Source organism: Tamandua tetradactyla, chromosome 3 (genome assembly GCF_023851605.1).
Source record: "Tamandua tetradactyla isolate mTamTet1 chromosome 3, mTamTet1.pri, whole genome shotgun sequence".
Classification (NCBI taxonomy): domain Eukaryota; kingdom Metazoa; phylum Chordata; class Mammalia; order Pilosa; family Myrmecophagidae; genus Tamandua; species Tamandua tetradactyla.
The window spans coordinates 19,190,518-19,212,391 of NC_135329.1; the positions used below are offsets into that span (position 1 = coordinate 19,190,518).

The window sequence follows — 21,874 nt, forward strand, 5'->3', positions numbered from 1 at the left end:
CAGGCTTTACTTACAGATCTGTGCTGTGATCTCAGCCCTTCCACTTGTTCCAGACTGGTGTATGATGTGTGTTCAGTCATGATGACCCCCCATATAGATATTCCAGACTGGTATTTATCAGTGGCTCTAGTGGACTGACTAAATTCCACACCACCTCCCTATGCCACCATCTTGCCCCACGTCTCTGTCTTGTGTTCTTATTTAAATATTCAACATGATTTAACTTCTGTAAATATTTGACACAGCTACTCAAATGAACTGTAGACTGTTCGAGGGGAAATAATCAGTTCCTTTAATACAGTATATTGAGGAACTATGTCCTTCTGTGGGTGAACATTGCTAACTGTTGTTCAAATATAAAGTGCTTTTATATTTGAGACCTCCGATGATAGATACTGGAAAACTTTTTGGAGGAGGTACCTGATTAGGAATGTTTCCATCTGAGTGAGCAAAGACTTGCTCATTCACTGGGCTTTGGAAATGTGAGTTATCCTTGCTCTGTAATATAGCCAACAGATATCCCTGCAGTCTGGGAGGGCTCCAGAGGGTTAGAACTTGATAAACAAATGAAGATAGAGACCTGTTACTGGCTGTTAGAGAAAGCTACTGAAATTAATTTGGGCCCCAGCACAGGCATGGGGTGGGGTTGGTAGAATAACTGTAGACCTGGCTGGAGACTCCTTTAAATTCACAGGTAAAAAATTCAAGCATCTCTCATGAGTAAAATTTCCCTAAAAACCGATGACATAGATTAAGTTGGGACTATAGAAACCTCCGGGAGCTACAAGGATGATTGCTAGGGCCTTTTACCACCTCAATATGCTTGGAGGCAGGTTTTAGCACCTTCCTTAACTATGGCCAGATCTAATTCTGAAAAGGTTTTGAAGCACAACTCCGGTGCCACTCACAGAAGCCACGAGAGGGTCCTCCTACCACACAACTCCGGTGCCACTCACAGAAGCCACGAGAGGGTCCTCCTACCACCCCCCGTAAAGATTCAAGACACATTTCTAAAAGAAGAGAATCCCTCCAAATGTAGAGTAGAGCCAAAATGAATGCAGAATCATAGACTAAAAGAACTTTCAAGTATAAAGGGACATTTGAGCTCTGTAACCACCTGCTTTTACAAGGAAGAAACTGAGACCAGAGAGGTGAAGTGATGGGTCAAATGAACTAGAGACAGAGCTAGGGTTAGACTCATTCTTTCTTTCACAAACATTTACTGGGCACCTAGCGAGGCCGGGCATGGGCTTCCTGACTCATCTGCCCAGCACAATGCCGCTACCTTGGTGATCTAATCTGAGAAGTGTGGCTGGCATCAGTACTCACTCAGACAAGATTGGAGTCACAGATTCCTGAGATAAAAACCAACCTCTGTCCTAGATTTGAAGGAAGGTGACAAGTTAGGAAGGGGTAGCAGAACTAGTTCCTCTGATTAAATCTCCAGACACAAGTACAACTCAGGGCTTTATATATTTGTGTTGACCTTTGCCTGAGATAGTTACTTGGAAAACAGACTTTAAAAAGTGGAAACGGCTTTGTGTACTCATTCTGCATACATCAAGAGGGGAAGTTGGGGGATAAGGATAGGCTGGGTATAGGAAGTGGGAAGTGGGGAGTGTGGGAGGAGTGAAAGTCGTTCTGAAAAGAAGAGTGAGGCCAGCAAGAAAGAAGAGAGGTCAGTTTGCCAAATGCCAGGCCTCTGTGCGAGCAAACATAGCAGCTGGAATAGGACTAAGAGTGGTTTTCTGGTTCTGTCTGGTAGGAAACTGTCCCACCAGGTACTGAATGAGTTTCAGGAACCTTTGCTCAAGACATGATGCATTTCCGAAGGTTCTGCTATTCCTGGGATAGGATAGCACGCTCTAGAAACATCTTGTCTTTACCACTACCACCCTGGAAATCCTTGCCTGTTCTAAGTGCAATACCAGATGCTTATATAGTGCTCCACACTCCTGACAATTATCTGATAACTGTGAAGTAATTTATAAAGTTATTATTCCCATTTTGCAGATGAGGCAATTGAGGTTCAGGGAGAATAATGAAATCATAGAGCTAATCTGTAGGACAGCCAGGTCTCAGACAGCCCTGGTCACCTGGCATCAAATCTCTTATTTTTCTTACCATGCTATGCTACTTTATGTGAAGGTGAGGAAGGAAGCCAGTTTAAATCTGCTTTGGGATAGATGTACATCAAGAGCATTTTGCCTGGCTCTTGGCTTTGAATACAGATGAGAAGATGTTAGATGAGGCCATTCCCATGTGGTTTTCTTTGCTTGGCTCAGTGGTTTCATTTGGCACATGAAGCATGGAGATTTCCCTTGGCTGGGTTTACCTAGTATTGATTGGTTTTCTCCATTGCAAAGAAAATTCATTGTCTGTACAATTTTCAATATGGCGGAATTGCCAGAGAGATATTAAATAAATTGGTGTCGAAACTTCACTCGGTGTTCTTGATACCGTTTAATCCTGTCGAGAGTCCCCTGGCTCTGGATCCCTGTGTCCTCAGAGTTACTAAAGAAATGTGGTAAGACGTAGATGGTCACTGGTCACTGTTTCCCAAAGGATTGCTATAGCCTGTGACAGACGAGTGCTTGGGCAACTGTGTCTGGTCTTCCCTTTCAGAGCTGCCAACTTCCGGAACTTTACCTTCATCCAACTGAATGGAGAGTTTTCTCGGGGAAAGGGGCTTGACGTGGGTGCCCGCTTCTGGAAGGGAAGCAACGTCCTCCTCTTCTTCTGTGACGTGGACATCTACTTCACTGCCGAGTTCCTCAACACGTGCAGGCTGAACACGCAGCCAGGTACGGGCCTGTGGGGTCACCTCCCCCATGCCCCTCGGGGTGGCACTGGCCCTCTCGCGCTCACGCAGCATTCTCTTCACAGTTCGTGTTCAAGCCTTACTTCCAGGACAGCTTTATTTTACCTCAGTGACAAAAAAAAAAAAAGGAAAGTCATCAGGTTTGCTTTCCTTTTGTGGCTCTGTCAACCATCATAGTTCTGGGACTCTTTATCCTAACTTCACACTTAGGACGCCTTTCCCCTTTCAGCTGGGAGGCCTGCTTTAGCCAACAGCCACAGGAGAGGGTGTGGGGGGAGGACGTGGGCCCGGCCAAGCTGCCCTCATTGCAAGGGAGGAAGGGCTGTGAGAGGGAGGAAGCCACAATATGACAAGTATTTTCATAGCATTTCATAGGCCAGGCTGACACTCAGCTGGTGATTTCAGTTGTTCAGATATTGAAATTCGTCTGTATAAATTGGTAACAAGCTACTGCCCTGTCTCCCTAAGTCTACTCCTGCCGTCCCCAGCACCGCGACCCCTCCTCAGCAGCTCTTCAGGCCAGAAATTAAAGGGTTGATGTCTGGCATGACAGAGGGCACCCAGGACTCTGACCACCCCCACTTCCTTTGGTTGACACCTAGTTTCAGAGCTGTAGACTGTTAATATTTTAAAGATCACCCCTCTGCTTAGGAGGGCAGAAAAATGTGAGAGCGTGTCTGGCTTCTCTGGTGCAGAATTTCTGAGGTTGCGCCCATTCCTGGGTGGCTGACCTCTCTCAGAGTTAGGAGATAAAGGGAAGGTGAAAAGCAGCTGCAGGTTATCTGAGATGTTCCAGAGGGTCGGATGTCAATAAACAAAAGTAATAGTTTTATCTGTAGCTCTGAGTGAGCGTTTGTTTTCTGGTTTGCAGGGAAAAAAGTCTTCTATCCTGTCCTCTTCAGTCAGTACAATCCTGGCATCATCTACAGCCACCACGACTCGGTTCCTTCCCTCGAGCAGCAGCTGGTGAGTAACGGCCGGCAGATGCCTTCGCGGGCTCTGTTCCATGCCTTTCATTACCAGGGCTGCCTGACCGTGAGGCAGGGTGAATGGAAATCTGTGCGCTGGTTCCCTTAGTGGTTTCCAAGTTGCACAGATGTCATGGCCTTTGCTCCCAGCACCTTGTTGATTAAAAGTGCATGCAATATTTAAAAGTGGAAAATACACAGGAATGGCGCTGTGCGTAAAGGTACTTCCACACGTGCATAGTTTTCTTCTAGCATTATTGCATTAAGGAGGCAGCATATTTTCTCTTTATGATTCTAAAATCCTATAGGGTAAGAAAGGCAAGATTTCTGTTTCCCGTTTTAGGGGAGCAAAGTAAGTAGAAGAGGATCTCTGTACCACTCCAGGCATGTCTCCTGAGAACGTGAATGTCCCATCATTGTTGGCAGCATCTACAGAAAGAAGAAAGGACCCTTCTCCAGTCCCCAAGCTGGACTGTGATCTCTTCCTACAGAAGGATGAGCTGGGATTGCATAAAGCTGTTCCAGCTCACGCTGAACCCCAGGGGGGCTGCTCTGCTCTGGGGACCAGCTGCTAATCGTGTCTTGCGCGGCTCTGCCTTGTGCTGTGGCAAAGCTTTGTGCATTCCCATGTAGCTCCTCTCTGGGTGAAAGAAGGAAATCTGCTTCATGCAATAGAGGCCGTAATAGGATCGAGTCTCATACACTTCATGCACTGGGAGAGTAAACTGACTCTCCTTGAAAACAGCTCCTGTGAAATTCTGAGGGACTGATTTTCTGTATCTAAGCCACCAGAAGCACCAAGCCTGTTTTCTCCACCCCCATTCTGTGCCTCCTCCAGTTAAACTCTGGCAGCTAATGTAATGACCTTTGCTAGAAAGTTTCAGCCCAGGGTTCCTTCAGGTTGGATGAGCTATTCCTCGCCCATGTCTTCCAGCCTGTGTGCTGAATGGTACTGACAGCCCCTCCTTCCCGGTGGGTGTGTTGGATATGTCTACATATTGTTCATACATCTGTGTCTATAGATAAAAAGAAAAAGTTTATTTTTTCCTCACTCGACAAGAACCAATTTTCATCCCCTTAGGGGCATTATTGCCCCATGAGACAGAAATTTCTTGTTTCCTTTCCTTAAAGTTTTAAGCTTTTAAAAAAGTATTGGAGGGGAAAATGAGATGTGGGATTTATTTTCTTTCAACCAGTCAGAACCAAATTTCTTTTGGTTTTAAATAAAGTACTGTTTACACTTAACATTCAATGTGAGAAATGTTTCCATTTCCAACTCATAAACATCTTATTTGCTTGCAAGGGATTCTTTCTACAATTCAAGATTTTTTATCCCTTTATTATTATGCCTGCAGGGAGGCAGGTGCCTGCAGGGGAAAGCTAGAGGCTGGCACAAGTTGAGCGAGCATCTCAGACCCTACAGAATTCGTGATCCCAAGTCAGAAGCTGAACTCAGATGCCTTGTGTTCAGTGCTAGAGCCTCTGAATAACCCTGCAGCATTTGACATTTACTTCCAAATACACTGTGTTAGTCAGGGATCGCTATAGAAACAGAACCGACCAGGGAAGTCTGCAAATATGAGATGTATAAAGTTATCTCATGCAACTGTGGGAATGGAAGAGTCCAGAATCCATGGGGAAGGCTGTGAAGCTGGCAGCTCCAGCAAAGGGTCTGCACGAACTCCACAGGAGATGCTCGCTGGCTGAAGAAACAGAGAAAGGTCTCTCCTCTGCCTTAAAAGCCTTCAGCTGATTAGATTATCTCTAGGCTGGGTGCTGTTGGAGGAATCAGGAGAACAGAAATAATAGTTTGCATACTCGGAAGTGACTTGCAAGATCATTTCATTCAACCTTTTTTTTTTTTTTAGAGGGTAGAATGACTTGGCCGAGATCCCACAGCCAGCTCATGGCAGAGTTCCAACTAAAGCCAAGACTTCCTTACTCTAGTGCAGAGGCAATAGATTCGCTTAGGATCTAGACAAGAGCTGAAGTATAAAGGAAATGACCTGACAAAAATTCCAAAGCAGAGCATGGCTCTACAGAAATGAACAGAATAGAGCTAGAAATATGTAGGTGTTGGGAAGGTATGAAATAGAAAATAATGATTGGGGATGGGTTAGTTAGGAAGGACTTCTTACCAAGGGTGCATTTTGTTTATGATGCATATATATTCATAAATCTCAACAGCATTCCCTGGAATAAGGCTACAGATCCAGAATTCAGCTGTAATGACAGCTACTTATGCAAAGAAAGCCTGTCCAGGGGCCCCAAAAACCTGACTTGTCAGGCTAGTGGTTCCTTCCTATGGCTAGTTGCCACTTCCAGTTCATAAAATTTTGCCTACAGACAAAAGTAAGAAGCCAAATTTATGATTTTTTAATGAGACCACTTGTTTCTTTACCTTTGAGTACAAATCATTAGTAATTATTAGGAAATTAAACCATGGGACTTTATACCAGTGTTCAGTTTCTTGAATTTTAAACCATGAGATGAAACTTGCTAATGCTTTAATGTAGAAATGGCTTTCTGAGCAAAGGATAAAACTCTAATTTAAATAAGCATTAACTTTAGACCTGCCACTGTTCTGGTTCAAGCCTTACAGCTCTTGCTTGGGCCACTGCAGGCGTCTCCTTCCATTCCTCTCTCTAGACTCCTTCCCTTCCCGACACTGCAGTGTTTTCGCCATCCTTCTGCCAGGGGTGTTTCTCATATACAGATTAATTCCACTTTTTTAAAGCATTTTTTTTATTTTTATTTTTATTATTTTTTGTTTGTTTGTTTGTTTGTTTGTTTTTTTTTTTACATGGGCTGGGGCCGGGAATCGAACCGGGGTCCTCCGGCATGGCAGGCAAGCACTCTTGCCCGCTGAGCCACCGCGGCCCGCCCTAATTCCACTTTTTAACCCAGTCTTTGATAGCAGAAAGCCAGTGGTGTGCTGGTAAATGTTTAACAATCCACTCCTGTGAAAGAGAATAAAAAGAACTCTTAATTCATAGCCTGTGCCAGTTTCCACAGGGTGAGCGCTGCCACGGTGGCCTCCCTTGGGCTCTCAGGGTGACGTCCCTAAGGCAGTAGGGAACAGATTTGCACAATCAGCTCTCAGGGGGCTGGTACTGGCCAGCTCTGGCACAGCACACCCCTCTCAAGACCCCTTTCCCTCTCTACCCTCGGCAAAAAATATTTCACCCCTAACCTGCCTAAATTCTTAAGAAGTGTTGACTGAGCATAGTACATCCTGGGAATCCCTGCAGTTGGCTTTATGTAGTCAACACACACATACTGGCTGAGTACACAAAATAACAGATAAGTAATAACAGAACCTTTCCCTAAGCCACTGCTGTGGCCATGTTATCTCCTCGGATACTCAATAAAATGAAGACACACTATTCTCCTTTTACAGATGAGAACTTTGGGGCTCAGGAGTGTACAGCTGCTAAGTGGCAGAGGCTGAGACTCCTGTGTCTTGCCGTGCGATAGACTGGCTGAGGAGGCAGATGCGGAAGACTCATCCTTTGGCCTTAAAGTGTTTGAAGGAAGGCAGAGAGTCCAGTTTAGGCTTCAGGTTCCTAGAAGGAGGGAATCTGGGCAATTCCTTATCCAGCTTGATACCCTTTCAGAAGACACAATATTTTTTTTTGCATGCAAAAATGATAAAAGAAGAATTGTAGAAAAACATAGATTAATACAAATCTGGGGGGATGGCATCTCAGTCTCATCCTGTGTGGGGAGCTGGCCCTGCTCATGGGTGTTTCTCGTGAACGGGAGGCTGGTCCAACACAACCTCGGTTCTTGGGAGATTCTCTTCGATTTAGAGGAAATACTCTGCCTGAGTTTTTGCTTTTTATTTTATGTTAGGGCCCAGATTGCTTCGTGGGCAGTTATCCAAGTCAGCACCATTAAGCCAGAGCAGCGCTGACGGCCTTCCCAGCTCTCCATGCAGCTGCAGAGCCGCTGCCTTCCCACGTCTTAGGGGAGAGATGCTGATTTGTGCTTTGTGCTTTGGTCCTAATAGAAAAGAATTGCCCCTGTCACGTGACATGCCCACAGAGCTGCGGCTCTGGAAACTTCCTGTGGGAGAGCAAGCCTGACAACTGTCCTTTTGTGGTGTATCCCGGCCCTGCAGTGCTCTGCTGAGATGAAAGTGGGGAGAGAGAGGGTGCTGCAGAGAGAGTGGAGAGGAGGCCAGCCGGTGAAAGACATTTTTAAAAATAAGGATAGCACTTGAGAACGTAATCGTGAAATTCAGGGCAGGAGGAGATGCTTTTCTTTTAAAGTATAAGCCGTGTCTTAGGGTTTCTTTCTATTCAGTTATAGCCAGACATCATGGGTTCAGATGCTGAGCGGCGTATCTTTTTAACCTTTGAATGGAACAATGGAGTGTCTTATGCCTGGGATAAAATTTCTAAGAAGCTGCACCTTCTGCATTAGACTCTAGGAAGGTGAAAATATTTTTTTGTCGGTTGGTCCAGAGCCACACAATTCTGAGAGTTTTCACCCATGAAATTCCTGTGCCTTCACCGAACCACTGGGTAATAAGCATCCCCAGCGTGAGACGTGTCTATTTCAGTGGCTTAGAGCCATCTCTGCCCTTGACAGCTCCTCATTTATTCATAGAAGTGTTTATAGAGTGTTGGCTGTGTGCTGGACAGCGTGCTGCGTGCTGAAGTACAGCCGCAAAGCAGACCATGTCCCCCACCTCTCTGAGCTTACACTCACCAGTCGTGGAGGGTGAAGGCAGTCAACGACTGCATCAGCAAGATGATTTCACAGAGTGGTAATTGTTATAGAGAAAATAACCCAGGGAGATGGTGTAGTGACATGGTGAGAGGAGGGTGTGCTGACTCTGGTGGGCAGGTCGGACACTGTGCCAGGGAAGTGACATTGGAGCAGAGCTGAGTGTTGAGCAGGGACAGTGAGATCTGGACCAGAGTGACCCAGGCAGGGGGGTCTGCAAGTCCCAAGCCCTGGAGACCTGTGAGTCTGGAGACCTGGGGGGTAGAAAGCAGTGCTGTGTGGCTGGAGCACAGCAAATGAAAGTAAAGGAGGGGGAGAGGGGCATGTGATAAGAGGAGCAGAGTGGGTGTGTTGGGTGGGGGGGCTGGACCACATAGGACCCTTGTAGTGTTAAACGGCAACACAATGTGACCTGCTGCACATGTGAGAAGGGTCTCTCTGCCTCAGCTGCTCAGAGGCCACCAGGCCTGTTAGCAACTCAGCACAGCTGTGGGCAGTAGAACGTCTACTCAGGGAAGTCCATCTTGCCTGAAATTATATGCTGTGGGCACCACGAAAAATCATTTTCCATTTCATGCTAAATTTCACTGAGCTCTTCAGATAGTGCTACCTTCCCAGCCAACTTTAATAACTGTTTCTCTAGCTCATTCCTGTGCTCATAACTAGGGTGTTGCCAAGGCCGTTCCCCAGGTGGGGTTTGCCCTTTGACCTTGCCAGGTGCTGCATTAACTCCAAACGGGGCTTGGGCTGGGGGCCTCTCGCAGTCCCTCTTGTCTCTCTTGTCTCTCTTCCCAGCGTCGGCTGGTTGCTCCTCCTGTTTGGAGCATTTGCTTTTAAATTCCATATAGACTTCAGCCAAATATTTGAAGTTAGGATATTGGCACTTATCTTGGCTGCACTTTTTACCCAAAAACTTGGAGGACTTGTCTGTGCCCTGAGAAGCAGGCGGTGTATGAGGCCTTTCGCTGCAACAGAAGTGAGGTACCTGGCATGACAAGGAGGGAGCAGAAATGATTTTTTTTTAATGAATCCATGTAGATTTTTCCAGCATTTCCTACACTCCAAAGTCTTTCCCGCTGACACTAATAAAATTGCCTTCTCCTTTGGGAGATCCTGTATAACAGCCTTTTGTTCTGAACTAATAATGGAGAACATCTGTGGGGGACACCTTTAACCAGGAGAACCCTCCTTGACGTTTGTTTTCCCCACAGCCCTGTGTGTGAAACCGCAATGTCAGTTGCGGCGACAAGTAGGGTGTAGGGAAATGAGGTGGCCCAACAGGTGAAGGTGCTCACGAGGACAGGTAAAGGAATAGAGTAAAATAACGTTGAGGAGTCATCGACCTTCCTGCAGGCCACTTGCCAAATATCACTTAGTCTAGTGCAGAGAGTGAAACTGCGGGAAGCTGGGATAATGAGATGTATTAGGATGTTGGAGCTGGAAGAGACCTCATGGGTGGTTTAGCTCAACTGCCTCATTCTGTAGGGAAGGAAAGAGAGGCTCAAAAAAGCAAAAGGGACCTGCCTGGGGTGGAAAAGCCAGCCAGTGGTCAAGCTGGGACAAGAACCTGGTGCTTTTCTCACCACATGCACTGCCAGATGTCCCAAGAGATAAATGCAGAAATCCAAGCCAAAGGGTGTGTGTGGGGGGGGGGGGGGGAGTCTGTTGGAGGCCAGGAGAGGGAACTGCCCAAACACGTTCATTAAAATCACTATTAAGATCTCAAAACCATCCCAGAAATTACCCCATTATATATTAATATATATTATATATATGTATATATATATATTCAAAGTTTACTTGCAAAGCCAGAAACTGAGCAGGACCAGGTCCCACTTTTTAAAAACTGTCATAGCTTGGATGGCCTTCGGGCAGCTCCACATGCTGCCACCGCGGCTTGCGCTCCTTGGGGCAGTTTGGTTTTAACGTAGTTTAAAGATGAAGGACAGTCCTTCTGCAGAATCCGGACTCTGCGTGCCCTTTCCCTCGGCAAGCTCGAGTTAGCCAAGCAAGAGAGCTGGAAACGCACTGACGTCTCGTCAGGACATCGTTCTGTTTCCCGAGGGCGTCCCGCGTGGACTGCGCCAGGGTGGCTGAGCTCCGAGTCGGGCCCCCCTTTCTCCGCTCCTGCGCCCTCCCGGTCCCCGCCTGGCCCTGCGGGAGGAGCCCGAGTCCTCCCTGGCGCTGGTGCCGCGGGACACGTAGGTGGGTTTTGCACTGCACCGCTCAAAACCCTACGCTCTCAGTTTGTTTTCGGTTGTGTGCGTGCGAGCGAGTGTTCTCATGCGGACACCCGGGAGACTTTGCAGCCAGATGGGCCAGAAGCGCCCGGCAGCGCGTGGAGAGCGCCGAGTGTCCTGTCCTTGTAAGCGGCCGAGAGGCCGCGGCGCCACCCGCAGCCCAGCTCGGCCCCGGCCACCCACCCAGCTCTGCCCGGAGCCTGCGGGTGCCTTCTGCTTATTATTTTTCACTTCTGCCTTGTCTTCCGCTCTCAAATGACAGCACTTTCCTTGCAGGTCATAAAGAAGGAAACTGGATTTTGGAGAGATTTTGGATTTGGGATGACATGCCAGTATCGGTCCGACTTCATCAATATAGGTGAGAGACCGTGAGTCGCGACAACGCTGCTTCTCTGCTGCCACCCAGAGGCCACGGGGCGAGCCCCAGCGGCTTTCAGAGGAGTCTGGCAGTGGAGGGGCTGTTTCCTAAAAAGTGGGGCTCTTCCCGGCAGGATCAGGGGCTGAACCAAGCTGGGACGGTGTGGGAGGCACTTAGGTCCATCTCATCTTACCAGTTCCTCTTGTCACCCCAAATAAAGCACACGATCCGAGGTAACAGGCGCTTGTTGGCCAGAGCCTTTTTCCAACCATGTTCTCGGTAGAAAATCCTGTGCCTATACTTGACGGAGATCCATTTAAAAAATGAGAACATTGAAAATTTGGGGAAAAGACATAGCAGAAAAATAGCCATATTTCTCTCTGCTGAACCTTCTGCATTCCAGTCATCACTTGAAGCCCTGACTGAGAGAGTATTTGCTGTCACCACACACAGAAACACACACACACACACACACACAACTTCCTAGAGCAGAAAGAGAAAAGACTCTTACGTTGCAGAAGAAGAGACCGAGGGTCTGAGAGGCAAAAGTAACTTCCCAGCCTTGGAGCAAGTGAGGGGCAGAGCCAGGATTAGAAGAGGGGTCTCCTCCCCACCATTCCCACGGAAATCCCACACCACCTCCTCACAGATGCACCAACCCCTGGATTAGGCAGCCTGGGTGTGAAAATGAACAGGTCAGAAGCTGCAGTCTGGGGCTCAGGGGCTGAAAGATAGCAGGGTGGGGGCTGCTGCTGAGCTTCCTGTCCCCTCCGCTGCCTGCAGAGCTGCCCTGGCTGTGCTGACCTTACCCTCGTCCAGTCCACCCTCACGCAGATCTGAGGCCTAAACCTTCTTGTTTTAAAACTGAGTAAGGAACGGGCCCTGGTTTCTTTTGTTCAGAGATGAAGTGAGTCACAAGGTGTCATCAAATCCTCAAAGAGATCACGAGGTTAAAAAGAAAAGGAAAGAAAAAAACAGATACAAAACTCGAAAGTCAAGTGCTGTAGGAAGTAGATCACCCAGGATGCAGGTCTTTTTTTTTTTTTTTTTTTTATTAATTAAAAAAAAGAATTAACAAAACAATTAGAAATCATTCCAATCTACATGTACAATCAGTAATTCTTAATAACATCACATAGTTGCATATTCATCATTTCTTAGTACATTTGCATCGATTTAGAAAAAGAAATAAAAAGACAACAGAATAAGAATTAAAACAATAATAGAAAGAGAAAAAAACAAAAAAAACAAAAACAAAAAACCTATACCTCACATGCAGCTTCATTCAGTGTTTTAACATAATTGCATTACAATTGGGTAGTATTGTGCTGTCCATTTCTGAGTTTTTATATCCAGTCCCGTTGTACAGTCTGTATCCCTTCATCTCCAATTATCCCTTCTCTTTTTTTTTTTTTTTAATTAACGGAAAAAAAGAAATTAACCCAACATTTAGAGATCATACCATTCTACACATGCAATCATTAATTCTTAACATCATCACATAGATGCATGATCATCATTTCTTAGTACATTTGCATTGGTTTAGAAGAACTAGCAACATAACCGAAAAAGATATAGAATGTTAATATAGAGAAAAAAATAAAAGTAATAATAGTAAAATCAAAACAAAACAAAACAAAACAAAAACCTATAGCTCAGATGCAGCTTCATTCAGTGTTTTAACATGATTACTTTACAATTAGGTATTATTGTGCTGTCCATTTTTGAGTTTTTGTATCTAGTCCTGTTGCACAGTCTGTATCCCTTCAGCTTCAATTACCCATTGTCTTACCCTGTTTCTAACTCCTGCTGAACTCTGTTACCAATGACATATTTCAAGTTTATTCTCGAATGTCCGTTCACATCAGTGGGACCATACAGTATTTGTCCTTTAGTTTTTGGCTGGATTCACTCAGCATAATATTCTCTAGGTCCATCCATGTTATTACATGGTTCATAAGTTTATCTTGTCTTAAAGCTGCATAATATTCCATCGTATGTATATACCAGAGTTTGTTTAGCCACTCTTCTGTTGATGGAGATTTTGGCTGTTTCCATCTCTTTGCAATTGTGAATAATGCTGCTATAAACATTGGTGTGCAAATGTCCGTTTGTGTCTTTGCCCTTAAGTCCTTTGAGTAGATACCTAGCAATGGTATTGCTGGGTCGTATGGCAATTCTATATTCAGCTTTTTGAGGAACCGCCAAACTGCCTTCCACAGTGGTTGCACCCTTTGACATTCCCACCAACAGTGGATAAGTGTGCCTCTTTCTCCGCATCCTCTCCAGCACTTGTCATTTTCTGTTTTGTTGATAATGGCCATTCTGGTGGGTGTGAGATGATATCTCATTGTGGTTTTGATTTGCATTTCTCTAAAGGATGCAGGTCTTTGAGTTGTGGCTACTCAGTAAATACCCAGGAACTAACTACAGATGTCCTTGGGTTTCCCTAAGAGAAATATTCCTAAATGGCTGTGTGCAAATCTAACGTCCAAAAGCAATAGACATTTTTAAGATTTTTCTAAAGGAGATCTCCATTTAGAGACATTGTGTTTCCTTGCCCTTTGCGTTTAGCAATTTGAATTTATGCACACTGGATTTTGCTTCAGCTGGGTCGGAGCTGTAACTGAAAGAAGTGGGAATGATGCGCAGGGCGTCCTTCCCCAGTTAGCCATGACCTCAGGATCTTCTGGTCACTTTTGGACCCCTGTCATTCTTTTGTGATCTTGCTTGTATATGCAGGTATTTTACTTGCACACCTTTGATTTAAAAGTTATAATGATAGTACTAAGAAACGATGATCATGCATCTATGTGATGATGTTAAGAATTACTGATTGCATATGTAGAATGGTATGATTTCTAAATGTTGGGTTAATTTCTCTTTTTTTTTCCGTTAATTAATAAAAAAAGTTATAATGATTACAATAGTAATAATAAATCAGCTACAGCTAACCAGGCACTGTCCCTTATATTCATTACTATTTCATTTGGGTATAGCACCTCCTTCAAAAGAAAATGGAAATTCAAGGGATGTTAAATGACAGCTCCTAAGAGAAATTGCAGCCCCCTGACTTAGAATCATCCACTTTTCCTTGGCCTGCCCGCCACAGGGAGGGGGTCACACATGACTGGTAGAATAGTGCGGGGATTGATAGATCGTTTGTGGTTTTCTCAGTGCTCGAGGTCTCCTTTCTGATTCCACTGACAGCTCAGGTTGGCATCTGCAGGAGATAGAGAGGCTTCACAGTAACGTCTGAGAAAGGACATTGAGAGTCACTTCACTGATTCTAGTGACAGGTAAATAAACCTTTTAGGTGAGGAAGGGACAAGCTCTGTTTGGGACCCAGTAGGTTTTAGATTAAGAAAGACGAGGGGCATCTCTGCTTATGTATAGTGAAACAGGATTTTGAGAACTTCAGAACTGACTCTGAGGCCAGTTCCCTTAAAGTGGCTGATTTCACCAGCCTATGGTGGACGCTCAGCTTTTCAGGGTCCCTTCATGTCTGTGAAAGGAAGAGTGCTTCTGTGAGGCAGGCTCATCCTTCTCGGGGGGCCCCTCCTTCACTGCTTCACACACCAAGCCCCTGGTTTAGTCTCTATCTGGGAAGGCAGGAGGAGGCCCCATCCACAGGTAAATATTTTCATCCGGGGGTTTCACGTGAGAAGTCGGGACACCGCAGCAGATCTTTCCTGCGCTCAGGGCTGTCCGTTAGCGCTGCTGACAGCGCTTTAAAGCAGGAGGGGCTGGGAATTCTGTCTGTATTCTGGTCACCCCGAGCAGCTGCTGCTGCCTGCCGCGAAGGCGGACCGTGCTGCAGGATTTCCAAGACCTCTACCCAGGCCAGCCCGCACGTGGCATCTCCCCCTAACTGCCTCCTCCCCCACCCCCCCCCAGCTCTGTGCTCGGGCAGATCAGGAAAGCAAACCTGAATCAGGAGATGCACGAGCAGCGTGACCCGAGAGTGTGTTCTCTCCCGACAGGTGGGTTTGACCTGGACATCAAAGGCTGGGGAGGCGAGGACGTGCACCTGTACCGCAAGTACCTGCACAGCAGCCTCATCGTGGTGCGGACGCCCGTGCGGGGCCTCTTCCACCTGTGGCACGAGAAGCGCTGCGTGGACGAGCTGACCCCCGAGCAGTACAAGATGTGCATGCAGTCCAAGGCCATGAACGAGGCTTCGCACGGGCAGCTGGGCATGCTGGTGTTCCGGCGCGAGATCGAGGCGCACCTGCGCCGACAGAAGCAGAGGGCTAGCGGGAAGAAAACATGAACTGCCCGGGCGGCTTTGGGGACGCCTTTTCTCTTTTTTCCTTTGGCGGTCACCGAAGGAGTGGCTGCCACAAGGAACAGACTCCCGTAGAGGGTGAAAGGAGAATTTCACGGATCAGGGAAAGAAACGGGGAGAGGCTCCAACCTCTCTCTGCCCATTTGGCTCTGTGCAGCAGAAATCAAAATCTCCCACTCTGCCTGCAAATGGAGCTCAAAGCGTTACCTCGTGCGGCGTGTGACAACGGCAGAGTGACATGAGGTTAGAAACCCCCGTGTGTGGAGGTTTTGATTATCGTTTGGTGTTTACAACAAAATGTGACCTATTGTTTTCTATACTCGTTGACATGTTCATGAATTCAGATCAGTTGAACGAAAGGCAAGCACCTTTCTCCCAATCGGGATGATGATACCAGTAGGACTCCAGCTTTCTCAATGCTAAAATATCTTTTGGCAGGGGAGGGAAATGTGGAGATGCATTACTGGGATGCTTGCGTGTTTATTAAGGAAAACCAAATGGACCCAAATCAAAAGAAACCGTAAATATCGTGTCATTTCCTCTCCAGATTAGCCAAAAGTAATCTGTTCATCTTTTTGGTTGTAGTTTTAACCATTTCCAGTTGTTTATTTAAAACTGCACTTTTTTTTTTGCTTGTGAGTTATATTCTGCTTATTTAAATACCAGTTTTCAAGCCTTACTAAGAGAGCACAAGTTACCATACATTTTTACTTTTTTTTTTATGAAGATACTTTTAGATGCAATACAAGACCGTTCAGTTTAGAGCCTCCAGGTACGTACCAGTTGCTACGACCTGTCAGGCTCTGAACTCCAAACCTGTTATCCATGTAAAAAGTATGGGTTGAGGCTACTTACAGAATGAGATATATCGATGCTTTATTTGAAAGTTATTTCTGAAGGAGTGCAACTGAACACTGGAGGGAGAGAGAAAGATACTTTTCACCTTAACAGAAAGGAAAACCCATTCAGACTGGTGAGATCTTGATATTTATTCACAGTCAGAAAACACATTTTCTCCTCAGGAGAACTGGGGACCACTTCCTTAACCCGTTTAAATAAACCAAAGTATACTGTGTGAACCAAACAGTCTCTTTTCAAAGCAGGGTGCTCTTTCTGGCTTCTGGCTTTTGGCTTCAATGAGAAGAAATGCAGAAAAAATATATTTTGGTGAAAAACCAATCCATCTGCCAGAGTCCAGTGGAATGAAGTTTTTGCTACACATTCACCCACCCTGTCTGGGTGGAAGTGACTTAACTATTTTTTTAATTAAGCAGTTCAAGTCAGTCACCAAAAATGCTTCTGAAAATGCATTTTATTACCGTTCAAAACTTTTAAAAATAGTTACCATTTCAGTGGTTTGTACGTTCATGTGAAAATTATTTATTTCTTAGCCAGCACCAGATGCATGAGCTATCTCTCTGATTCCCTGCCTGCTGTTTGCCTACAGTAAGCACATTGTTTAAAGGCTTCAAGAACATTCAAACCGTTGGAGTGTAAAAAAAAAAAAATGCATTGTATTGATTTGTGCTGGTATTTCATAAAATTTAATTAAAAGCACAGGACATGAAGGTGGCACAGGACAGCTAATAAAACAAGTTGCATTGGAACCTTGGAGTAAGAATGTTGTTTTGGAACACACTATCTTGTTTTTGGAAAACTGTATCTTGTGTGTAAACCAGTGTCTTTCAACCTCAGTATCACTGACATTTGGGTTGGCTAATTCGTTGTCACGGAGGCTGCCCTGTGCAGTGTAGGGTCTTTTGCAGCATTCCTGGCTCAACCCACTGGAACCACTCAGTTGCTACAACTATAATGTCTCCAGTCATTGCCAATCACCCCTGATTGAGAACCATAACGAAAAACCATTTATCCATTTTACTCGACCCCTGTGATAAGAAGAAACTGAGAAATGATTTCTAAGAACCCTTTCAGCTCTACTGGTGTTTAATATTGTCACATAATAATGTGCCTGGAGACTTCAGGGCACATGTCTGCCTGCCGCTGCAGTGTGCTGAGGGCTGCGTGGTGACTGAATTACCCATTCTTGCCCATAATCTCCCCGTGTCAGGAGGATGCATGTCCAATGAGGTTGGCAGCAGCAATCAAGTATTATGACTGTGGAATTAGGCAGGTCTAACTCCATAATCAGCTACCTGTGCTTGTTTAAATTGCCTATCATGCAGGCTTGAGACTGTGGTTAAGAAATGGATTTTTTTTTCTTTTTGGCATGGGCAGGCACTGGGAAGTGAACCTGGGTCTCCAGCATGGCAGGTGAGAACTCTGCTTCCTGAGCCACTGTGGCCTGCCCAAGAACTGGGTTTTAAACATTACTGAAGGTAGCTGAAGAGGAGAAGAAACAGCCAGATATTAAAATATTTCTCTCTTTTTAAAGTTTAGGTAAAACAGTTTTAGCAACTTAGCTCTCACCTAAGGAGTTCTCTTAAAGAGTATGCAAGAAGGATCCCTCCCCATGCCCTGCTGAGACATGCACAAACAAAGGCTTGGCAGGGCCCCCACTGAAATGGTGTAAATAGGTCCCTGGAATATAAACTTAGACAGCAGAGAGAAATAAAGAAACTCTGGTTTTAAGGAGCCAGTCATAATACATCTCCTAAAGTACTGCTGAGAACACACTGAGTCTTAGACTTGACTTCCCATCTAAGGCCCTTCTTAGGCTCTACCTGCTCTCTGTGTCCCCACTCGACATGAATTGCCTAGTGACCAGTCCCAGTCATCTCACCAGAGCTGGGGTCTAGCAGTGGTGTGCTGGAGCAGGGTCGTGAGAGCCATTTTGTTTTTTTGCAAATTACATCTTTTTTTTATTTAGAAATCTTCACACACATGCATTTTATACAGAGAGCCAATTATTAACACCGCCTTCCAGCATTCAGGTTGGCAGCTTGAAATCAACCATGGTGGGAGTCTTCACACCATGCAAATTAGAATCTGGCAAATGCTGCAAATGAGGGCTTCCCCACTGTTGTAGTTTGAAGTTGTATGTATCCCAGGAAAACATATTAATCCATTCCTATGGGTGTAAACCCATTGTAAGTAGACCTTTTGATGAAGTGAATGGGTCTTAATCCTGGAATCCTTTATAAGCAGAATGAAATTCAGACAGAAAAAGAAAGCCACAGGAAGCAAGAAGCTGAAGTGGAACCCAGAAGAGAAGGAAGAGACCAGGAGATGCTGTCATAGGCCTTGCCATGTGACAGAGGAGCCAAGGATTACTAGCAGCCAGCCGTGGGACTCCCCAGGCATTGGGAAGAAGGTACCACCTTGATGATGTCTTGATTTGGACATTTTCCTAGTCTCAAAACTGTGTGTGAATAAATTCCCATTGTCTAAGCCAAACCATTTCATGGTTATTTGCTGGAGCAGCCTAGGAAATTAAAACATACACACACACACAGACGCCAGTAATTAAATATTTACCAGCACATCACAGCCACCAAGACATAGCCTGTCCTTGGACTCGGCTTCCCTCCAATCCTCTACTTTCTACCACTCTTCGTATTATAGACATGACCTTAGACAAGCCACTCAGCTTCTCTGTACCTCAGTTTTCCTTGTTCGTGGTGATGAAGGCAACAGCTTCTTTATCTTATAATTATAAAGATTAAATGAGTTAACACAAAGTGCTTTGGACACATCAGGCACATAGATCTTATGACCAGCTATTCATCACATAATTCCTAATTACAACTTTATATCTGTCAGTGTCTGCTAGGCTTATCAAAGTGCCCCACGCCTCTTGGATATAACCAGAGGGCCATTATAGACCACACATTAGCAATTATGAAACCATCAGGCACACTGTTGTCTTTTATTTCTAGCTCAATCTGTCTGGAGGAGAAAGGTTACTTGAAGTTTAAAATATAATGGATAATCTCTTCCTTAATTGCTTTGCTCAGTAATTTGGAGTTGATGACACTATCCTCTCCCTCCCCACAGTCGGTGGCCGTTAGAGGTGTTTTTTGTTTGTTTTGTAGTTAGAGAAGTGGTAGATTTATAAAAAAATACATGCATAAAACAAAAAACAAAGGGTTCCTTCTACCACCCTATTATTAACCCGTTGCGCTGGTGTGGTGCATTTATTACAGTTGACAAACGCACATTTTAGTAACTGCACTGTTAACTCTAGTCCATGGTTTACATTAGGGTTCACTGTTTTATGCAGTCCCATGGATTTAAAAAAATTATTCTACATATATACAATCTATCATTTCCCCCGTTAACCACATTCAAATATATAATTCAGTGCTGTTAATTACATTCATGATGCTATGCTGCCATCACCAACTACAAAAATCCACTCCAATTGGATCAAAGACCTAAATAGAAGAGCCAGAACTGCACAACTCCTAGACGATGTAGGTTTCTTTGGCTTTACACCTGAAGCCATTACAGGATTTTTTTTTGGGGGGGGGTGGGGTGCTGGTGCCTGGTCCGGGAATCGAACCTGTGTCTCCTGCATGGAAGGCAAGCATTCCACCACTGAGCCACCCACCTGCCCCATTACAGGTTTTTGAAGTAGGGAGCAGAGGAGGCAGCGAAGGCAAACCTTCTCAGGGAGGTCAGATCGTTTTTGAAGTAGGGAGCAGAGGAGGCAGCGAAGGCAAACCTTCTCAGGGAGGTCAGATCGTTTTTGAAGTAGGGAGCAGAGGAGGCAGCGAAGGCAAACCTTCTCAGGGAGGTCAGATCGTTACTTCCATTTTCCAGGTGCAGAAAACTGAAACTTAGAAATGTTAAGGCAGGCTGGCCCCCAGGCTCACACCGCCTTCCCTGCCACGCAGCCCCAGTTGGGGTGAGGATGTCGGGAAAACAACTGAGGCCTGCAGCAAGGCCTGCCCTCTTGGTGCCTCAGTTTTCCCACTGTTTCTCTCCTTTCCAGCCCACTTGAAAAATCTTCTGACAAGGAATGAAAACCTCCTAATACTGTGATCCATAGGCAATTAAGCAACGTGGCCACCTGCAGCCTGCCTCCGGCTGCTGGGTAATTACGCCGTCTGGGACCGAGGCTGGGAATCTGGCTCTCATGCAGGGCTCCGAGACCATAAACGTAAAAGCTGTCTTGAGTAGGAGGTGAGGGCAGGTGGGGATACTTACGTTTTTAAAAAAAAGATCTGACATTGTTTCTGAGCGATCCTGATTAGAGAGAATGACCTTGGGCAGTGCCTTGGAAGGATGGGTGTGTTTGGCTCCCAACACACATCAAATAACTGGCAGCTTTGTGTGATCCATATTCTGATTAGCTTTCTATCTGAATTCAAAGCTGTTTCTCCCTGGCAAGGTTTAGTGCTTTGCTGTCACTGCCAAAAACCACGGGGACTGTGCCAGTTTGGGGGGTGGGGACGGGGAGCTGATGGTTGTTATTTTCAACACCATAGAATATGTCCGCTCCTGCAGCAGGGGTGCTGCACAAAATGCTTCTGCATTCCTGATGCTTTGAACACACAGCGGAGTAGCCAACACCAGCGTGCCCTCAGCTGTGTCTGGCGTGTATCTGCTCCTCTAGGAAGAAGGCATACGGAGACTATAAGACGCGGGCAGGCCGTGGAGAAGGTCCAGAAGGTCGCAGCCTGATGGGGACGGGACTTGACTTGGAGAGAAGCTGGCACTGGTCCCCTTCAGATGCTGGTCTCCGGCCTCTGCAGTCACCCCAGAGATTCAGGGAGGGCCAGGCCACCTCGGCTGGCCCCTGCCCAGGATGCACCAGATGGTTCCTTCCACTTGCCAGCTCACTGTGCAAATGGCCTCTCACCTACAGGCAGAGAGCCAGGAGGCTGGGGGTGCCGGTGGGGTGTAACCAGCAGACGCTCGGGGAACGCCATTCACTTTAGCGCAGGCGAGGCAAGTGCGGTAACGATGGGTGCCTCCCTCTAGCAGTCATTATCCCCGCAGCGTCTAACCCCACTACCAAACCGCCCTCCAACTCCAGTGGTTAAAACATACAACAGTAAACATCAACGAGTCTGCTAGGATGTTAAACCCCATTTTAACATTTTTTTTTTAAAGCCCAAAACCTCACAAATTATGTTCAAAGAAAGGCTGAAAGAAAACCTGGTTTAACTTGTTCTTTCTTCTACTCATTAGCCTCAAGTGGAGCCATCTAAAAAATCCCACACAAAGAGTGGTTGGTAAGCTTTCTCCTGCACTGCCACACTTGAGAAAAGGTTTCTGCCATTTTGCTTGGCTGTTGAGGCACAGTACCATGAAGGGTTGTTACCAGGGTTTTGACACAGTTGATGGGAAGGTGTCTTAAAGGAATATCCTTTCAATTAAAGAAAAGTAAAAGCTGATTTAGACTGACGGGGCAGCAGGAGTTTGCCCCTCCAGGCGACCTGGCCTGACCTTCCTCAGAGAGAGGCAGGGTCAGTCTCAGAGGGAGCAGATTGGTGACAAGGCTCTGGTAAAAAGGGGATTTGTGATCAGGAATCCCAGTGCAATTGAATCAGTTTGTGG

At 45.8% G+C, this 21,874-nt stretch overlaps 1 protein-coding gene across 1 annotated transcript in view; it reads left to right on the forward strand.

Moving 5' to 3' along the window:
• CSGALNACT1 (chondroitin sulfate N-acetylgalactosaminyltransferase 1) overlaps positions 1 to 17,016 on the forward strand; it is a 91,746-nt gene extending 74,730 nt beyond the window's left edge. The window contains exons 4-7 of the mRNA XM_077152657.1: positions 2,626 to 2,804; positions 3,693 to 3,787; positions 11,040 to 11,121; positions 15,105 to 17,016. Coding sequence (XP_077008772.1) covers positions 2,626 to 2,804; positions 3,693 to 3,787; positions 11,040 to 11,121; positions 15,105 to 15,394 — 646 coding nt within the window. The 3' untranslated portion in view covers positions 15,395 to 17,016. The remainder of the gene's footprint in view (positions 1 to 2,625; positions 2,805 to 3,692; positions 3,788 to 11,039; positions 11,122 to 15,104) is intronic.
• Positions 17,017 to 21,874: the final 4,858 nt, after the last annotated feature.